Source organism: Bidens hawaiensis, unplaced genomic scaffold (assembly GCF_021521415.1).
Source record: "Bidens hawaiensis isolate Kalapana, Puna unplaced genomic scaffold, B.hawaiensis_p1.1 tig00027866_1, whole genome shotgun sequence".
In the NCBI taxonomy this organism is placed as follows: Eukaryota; Viridiplantae; Streptophyta; class Magnoliopsida; order Asterales; family Asteraceae; genus Bidens; species Bidens hawaiensis.
In genome coordinates, this window is record NW_027494530.1 from 138,754 (window position 1) to 145,790 (window position 7,037).

The window sequence follows — 7,037 nt, forward strand, 5'->3', positions numbered from 1 at the left end:
TAGAATAACCATCCTGTTTGCATTACTGATGTATTGAAAATACAAAATATAGAGTCCCAACACATTCAAATCCATCCTCGAAACATTTAATGAAAAAAAATAAAAATCACTCAACCGCTGTTGTATCACCGTTTCAAGAGCAATGTTGTACTTTCCCTACCAGCACCAAAGCCTTCGGTGTAAGCCGTGTTTTTAAACATGGTCTGAAACATACCATCAAGTGTTTCAATTATGTTAGAAAAATGTTCTTGAAAATTTTACAAAAAAACTGATAAGAGTAAAGATGAAATACTCACAGCTAGATTTTTCAAGTCAAGGGTAAGATTTTTCTTTAAACTGTTTGATACAACAGCACCAAGTTGGTCTCCACGTTGCTTAATATTTTCCTCTTTGACCTGAATAATAATATTTCAGATATCAAAAACACAAAACAGAGTTCAGTTCAAATAAAAGTCCAACAACTAACCTCGTCAACCACAATGTCAGATACTTTCTTTAATATCTCTTCAATAAACTTTTCAGGGTCAGCAAAAGAGTTTGCAGTGTTGACCGGTTTCTCCTTCGATTGACCACTGGAAACCTTGACCGGTTTCTCCTTCTGTTGATCACTGGAAACCTTTGATGCTTTGCCTACATTAAGTCAAAAATTAATTTTAAAAAAATAGTAAATTCCTCGGGTAAATCACAACTAATATACAAATGTTGTTTTTAGTGTGTCAACTGTCAAGTTCTAGAATCTTGGCTCGTCTAAACCCTAATATTTGCACCAGATTATACCTGTAATAGCAACTGGTTTGCTGTTTACATCCCCATCAATCTTCAAATTAGCTGTTTTCTCAACAACATTCTGCACACTCGAGATTTCAGATGGAACTAAACTAGCTAAATCTGGCGGTTGATCTTTCCCAACAGTTGGATTAGCCTACAAAAACAATGACACACAATCAGAAACTATTTAGTAAAATTAAAATAATAAAGATATTGTTACCTCAAGATGTTGATATGCAACGATTCTTCCTAATGATTTAACAAACGTATACAGATCCTGTATGTTAAGGGCTTCAACCAAAAACATCAACAAAAAACAAAAAAGTAAGGATGTAATTTCATATATACCCCTATAAACTTTTAAAATATCATATATATACGCCTACATACTTGGGAATTATCATACATGCAAAACGAAAGATACATATACGCCCTTACAAAGTAGTTTAAATATCAAATATACCCAATTCATTAAAAACATATTATTAAATGACCATTTTACCCTTATTTTTGGAAAACTTTCAAATTCCATATATGCCCATCTTAACTTCAGTCATTTTATTTACCCACTTTTAGCTTAAACTTTTTTTCCCTCATTTTTACCCATAAACAACAGTTTCTCAAAATATTAGAATTTAGATTGCTTATCATTCAATTCTAGCTGGTTCGATTATCTGCCGTTGAGAAAACAAAAGAGAGACGCTGTTTGCTCCGCTTGATTATCATCAATGTGGATCAAATCCAAATAAAAAAACAGGGTTTAAATAACTATAATAAAAAGGGCTAGAACGGTAAGTAAAAAATCATTAAAGTTGGGTATCTGTGATAATTATTAGTTTTGGTTGAGTGTATATGAAAATTTTCAAGTTTGTAAGAGTATATATGAAACTAATCGAAAAGTATAAAACATAAATGATTGTAATATACTTTTAAAGCATAAATATACTTACAGATTGTGGTATCATTTGAGAGCGGGTGAAAAAAGCAACACTCATGGGTTTTAAAACCCTGGTCTAACAACAATGAAACGTTCCTGAAAATATAAAATAAACAAGTTAACAGAACTTTTATGAGAATGCAGAGATGAAGATTAAAAGAGAGGGAATTTCACGTATACCCTTACAAACTTGTAAAATATAATATATACCCAATTTAAATGAATTTTTAGTTTTTGATTATTTTACCCTTATCAAATATATGATTTGTAACCTATCAAATTCTCTCTGATATTTCAACTAGATATGTTCGTAAGATCATATATGAAATTCAAATATTTATAAAATGGTCAAATTTAACAGAATAAAAGAAAGCAATAAACATGCATACCGAGCTGATTCGTTCACAAGTGCAAATGGAGTAACAGATCCTAAAGGAACCTGAAAAAATATTATAGCAAGTGCAAATAATTGTAACATAAACTAAAAGCACATAGATAAAATGCTAATAATCAATATCCAATGAGACATAAATGCATATCATAACCATAGTTATTAAAACCTAGGCCCATTTTTCAAGCAAGGCTCAATAAATGTGCTTTTAGTTCCTAGGGGAGCGCTTCCGCATTGTCTATGCCAAGAACATGAGAACATAAAAGCCAAGCGAAAGAAACGCAAGGGGTGCCATTGAAGCTTAGATCCAGGAGAAGTCAAAGGCGCTATATTGATACATTTTGTTATTCAAGTTTTGGAATTACATTTGAATCTTAACAATTTTAGAGCTTTTGGTACTAATTAGATGATATCAAATGTTATATAACAGCTTTTGTTTATTTTATTTTAAGAAGAGTATTATTTTTCATATACATAACATATTTTTTATTTTTATTTAAGTGCGCTTATTTTTCCCTGAACCCTCGCTTTTTTTGAGCCTAGGCACTAGGCGAGGCCTTGAGTGCGCCTAACGCATTTAATAACTATAATAATAACCTCGAGTATTTCTGTAACCGCTTCTTCAGGTGCCATTCTTAAACCTCCTTTTCCAAGACCGAGCCTGTGCGATAAAACTGCTCAGCTTCAAAGCCACAATGAAATGTTATAAACATCATGAAAAACAAACATATTGATAAAATGGCAGAGCATATTTCAAACACTTAGAGAAGAAACTAACCTTTTAAATCGACCTTAGTATCAGCTAAAGCGGACACAATATAAAGGCGGTGCTTCTTATCCTAAATGTGAAACAAAAAACATAAAGATTATTGCATTTGATATAATCAATTATAAATAACAAAATATTTGACTAATAACAAGAAGTTTATTAAAAATTATACCTTTAGGAATAAGTTTATACTCAATCCAGCTTTAATATGGCCAACATGCTTAGCCTGTGCTTCAACAGTCATAACTACTGGATGATCATACTGTGAAAACTGTATCTGTTGAGCCTGTTGGATTCTAACAGTAATACATATTGTAGTTAGAAGTTAGAACCCTAATTTAATCATTGTTTTCGGATTGAATTGCATACATCAGTAATCAACTTAATCAATCAATGATAAGACGAGTGTGAAAGGTAGAACCATAATTTGATGCGTGTGAATCTAATAAAGGAAAGAGTGGAACCTGTAAGCGTTCGAGAAGTTGAGCTTTCGAAAACCCCATATCTCCGATTAATTGATGGAAGCCGCAAAGCGATCTTATGAATGAAAACGGGCTTACTTCACTTATCCGAAAAATACATACAAAATCCCCTAATAATTTATAGTTTTTACTTTTCTTTTAACCGAGATATTCGTATTTGCTAGTCATGGAAATGTGAAGAAATTGGATTTAGAATTTAAAAGTAATTCCAATTGAATCTTGTGTATATGGGAATGCTCAATTTGGTTCCATTGAGAGCGGGTTCCGAGTCGAAGCGAGTTTTGGGCTAAACTCCTTTATACGGTTGGATCGGGACGGAATGAGTTTTAGGTCAAGGCAGGTTTATGACAAAACGGGTTTGGGTCGAAACTGCTTTTGAGTTCGGAAGGGGACCAACCCTTCTTGACTCAAAAGCAGTTCCGACCTGAAACTTTTTCCGACCCTACTGTGTTTTGACTCAAACTCGTCTCTACTTGAACCTTTCTCGACCCGTCTAAAAGAAATCAACTAATTAAGCGGTGTTTGGAATTGCTTATTTTAGACTATTAATAACTTATTAACTTTGAAAAACTTAAACGGTACTCCCCCCATCCTATTAAAAGTGTTATGGTTTAAAAAACACAAAGTTCAAGGTTAAAATATAGACACTTTTAATGGGACGGAGAAAATATTTGTTATTGTGAGAGGTGACTTGCTGTAAGAGGATAAAGTAATAAGTTTCAAGAAAAAGTTGCATAAAGGTAAAATAAGGAATACTAAACGGCCCCAACTACATTTAGAGGTAGGCAAATAAACTGGTTAATTGAACCGGAAATCAAACCGAACCAATTTGAAATCGATTATGTAGAAACCGGTTTGGAACCGACTGAAACTGTAGGTTTGAAACCGGTTAGTAATTTTCTCCATCGAAACCGGTTAACCGAACCTTAACCGGTCAAAACCCGAACCAAAACCGGGCATAACCAGGTCAAGAAACCGGTTGCAACCTGAATCAAAACCGATCATAAACTAGTTTTAACTTTTATTAACCAAACCGAACCGATTTTGAGTTTTAAACCACGGTCTGTGCAACTCTAATTACATCAAAGGTAAAGTAAAATATAAATAGAAAACAAGCAATATACGACTTTATTAAAGTCAACAGACAGAGATCCTAAAATGTAACATAAACCCATAGTAGCCAATATCCAACCAAAATCAAACATCGGAGCTGTGAGCTGTGTTGGAATTCAAATGGCATTGTCGCATCAACGATGATTACATGATTCCGGCAACAAGATGAAGAAGCTTCTAATTATCAGGTTCCTCACAAACCCTTATTATCTCAAAACCCTAATAAACCCTAATCCCCAAATCGCCTCTTCATCCTCAATTAAACCCCCAGTTCACACATTTCGATCATTCTCCATTAAACCCCAAATTAACCCACCAATTTCAACCCAATATGCTGTTTCCCCCAAATTAGTCTCTCAAATACTCAGTTTAATCAGACACACCAACGGCAACTGCCGATCTGAATTACATTCAATAGACCCACGTCTCTCAAAGATCTCAATCTGTGAAATTATTCGGGTCTTGAGCTGCGAGAAGATACTCGCACTGCAGTTTTTCGACTGGGTTCGCCATAATAACCCGAGTGTTTACCGAAACGGCGACGTGTGCAGCTTAATGATCGATAACTGCGGCTGGGTAAACGATTACGACACCATGCGGGTCCTGTTACAGCGGTTTAAACACGAGGAGATTTGTTTTGAACGATAACGCGTTTGGGTTCTTGCCGGTTCTTGGTTCGGGTAATGCTCGGGCGATGGAGTCGGTTTCGTCGGTGGTTAATGTTTTGGGTGAGGTTGGGGGTTCGGTTCGTAGCTCGGGCGTTCACGCGTTGATTAGTATGTTATGTGGTAGTGATTGTTTCGAGTTAGCTGATTACGTGATTGAGATTACTGAAAAGAAGGCTGGTTATTACGCGGTATTAGTTCGGGAAAAATTGAAGCGCGGGTGTATAGAACAGGCGTGTGATGTAATCAAGCGTATGCGCGTGCAAGGATGTGAGCCCGACACGAAGATATACAACTACGTGTTAGGTAGTTTATGCAAAAACAATAAGCTTAACGAGGCGTTGACGTTACTCGAAGAGATGAAACGAACCAACGTTGAACTGGATGAGATAACGTTTGAAATGTTTATATCGAGCTCGTGTAGGCTCGGTAATATGGAGGTTGCAAAAGAGAGTTTTGAACAGTTGGTCAATACGGGTCGGGGTCCCTAGGCTTTCGACGTATACGGCTATGGTACGAGGTTATTTTAATAGTCGAAGGTATGAGGAGGCGTATGCGTTTGTGCGCGATGTTGAAGTGAAAAGGATGCCGCAAGTGCATAAGATGTTTGGTTTGCTTGCGAGGTTGCATCGGGTGAACGGGGACGTTGATGTGGCGGCAAGGATTATTGGTGAGATGATGAAGAAGGGGTTGAAGCCTGAGTTTAATAGTTATGTGGAGACGGTTAAAGCGTTGGGGATGACTGGGAGTAAGGATTTAGCGAGTGATTTGAAAACGAAGTTTGCTAAATTTAGAGTTGAATGATTTTTTGTTCCTGCTGTAATATGATTTTGTTTATTTATGTGTTTTAGGATTTTTGATACTGCAACTGAGATAAAATCTTTTGCACTACTATTACTTGATTGTTTGTCTTGGTTTAAAAATAAAGGCACGCGGCGTGCTGAGGAAAATGCATCAGGGGCAAAAGTCATGCCTCATTTAGTCCGGGGTCAAAATTGGTCAAAACAAAAAGGCGCGCCTCATTTACTTCTTGGTCAAAATAGGTCTGCAGGAGGGTTAAATGTAGGCAGCTTCTCCAGTACGTGATGCACGCCTCGGGCTTTAGGGACCAAAACACTTTTTAAAACCAGGTTCCTGTTTCCATTTCAGTTGGGAAGAACCAAGTTGTTCTGAATATGTTAATGAATGCATTTGATATTATGTTTCTGTTCATTGATTACTGTCTATGCAAGTTATGGATAACCAAGTTGTTTATTTTTGGCAAATTGGATTTTAATAATCTTAACTTAATATCATTGGCCAATAATAATCCAAACTAAGAGTATTCCCGCTGGCGGTTCGAGGTTTTAAAAAGTTTACTCTCGTTGGACCTCCGTTAAAAAAAACTTAACGGCGTTTAATTTTATTCAAATTTCAATATGATGTTTTATGGCTTTTGATCAGTTGGAAGAAACAACCGATTGATGCAAAAGTTATCTCGAAATGATGCTCCAAACGGCTTCATTTTTGTTAACTGAAAGTTCAAACACTCAAATTGAAGCATCGTTTCAAGGTAAGTTTTACATCAATCAACTCATATCGGATAAAACTTATCGCCATTAAGTTTTTTCTAACAAGGGTTTAATGAGAGTAAATTTTTTATAAGCTCGGACCACCGGCAGGAATATTCTCAGCCAAGATTATTAAAATCCAATGTGTCTTTATTTTCCTATAAAATTTTGGTCATTTCAATTCAAACTAACCGAAAATTACAACGAACTTGGTTAAAAGGATGCAGTAGATAAAATATGAAAATCTTAAACCTTACATAAACAGAATAAATGGGTTTGATACTCAAGTATTCATTATGGTCAAATCTCGTGAACTTTAGGATATGTATTGCGGAGGGGCCATCAACGCCATGATTAGCGAT

At 35.6% G+C, this 7,037-nt stretch overlaps 2 protein-coding genes across 3 annotated transcripts; one reads left to right on the forward strand and one right to left on the reverse strand.

The window, feature by feature from the left end:
• On the reverse strand, positions 1-3,501 carry LOC143576073 (uncharacterized). Of its 2 annotated transcripts, XM_077060267.1 has the most exons (12): positions 3,330-3,501; positions 3,038-3,151; positions 2,875-2,935; positions 2,694-2,770; positions 2,095-2,144; positions 1,719-1,801; positions 989-1,059; positions 778-922; positions 617-630; positions 467-580; positions 297-395; positions 1-203 (listed from the first exon to the last, which is right to left on the reverse strand). In XM_077060267.1, the coding sequence occupies exons 1-12, from the start codon at positions 3,366-3,368 to the stop codon at positions 126-128; spliced, it is 945 nt and encodes a 314-aa protein (XP_076916382.1). In that variant the 5' UTR covers positions 3,369-3,501; the 3' UTR covers positions 1-125. The 2 variants fall into 2 exon arrangements, with proteins under 2 accessions (XP_076916382.1, XP_076916381.1); XM_077060266.1 differs by having other exon boundaries at positions 467-630.
• Positions 3,502-5,154: 1,653 nt separating this feature from the next.
• On the forward strand, positions 5,155-5,616 carry LOC143576063 (pentatricopeptide repeat-containing protein At2g18520, mitochondrial-like). Its single transcript, XM_077060256.1, has one exon. The coding sequence runs from the start codon at positions 5,155-5,157 to the stop codon at positions 5,614-5,616; it is 462 nt and encodes a 153-aa protein (XP_076916371.1).
• Positions 5,617-7,037: the final 1,421 nt, after the last annotated feature.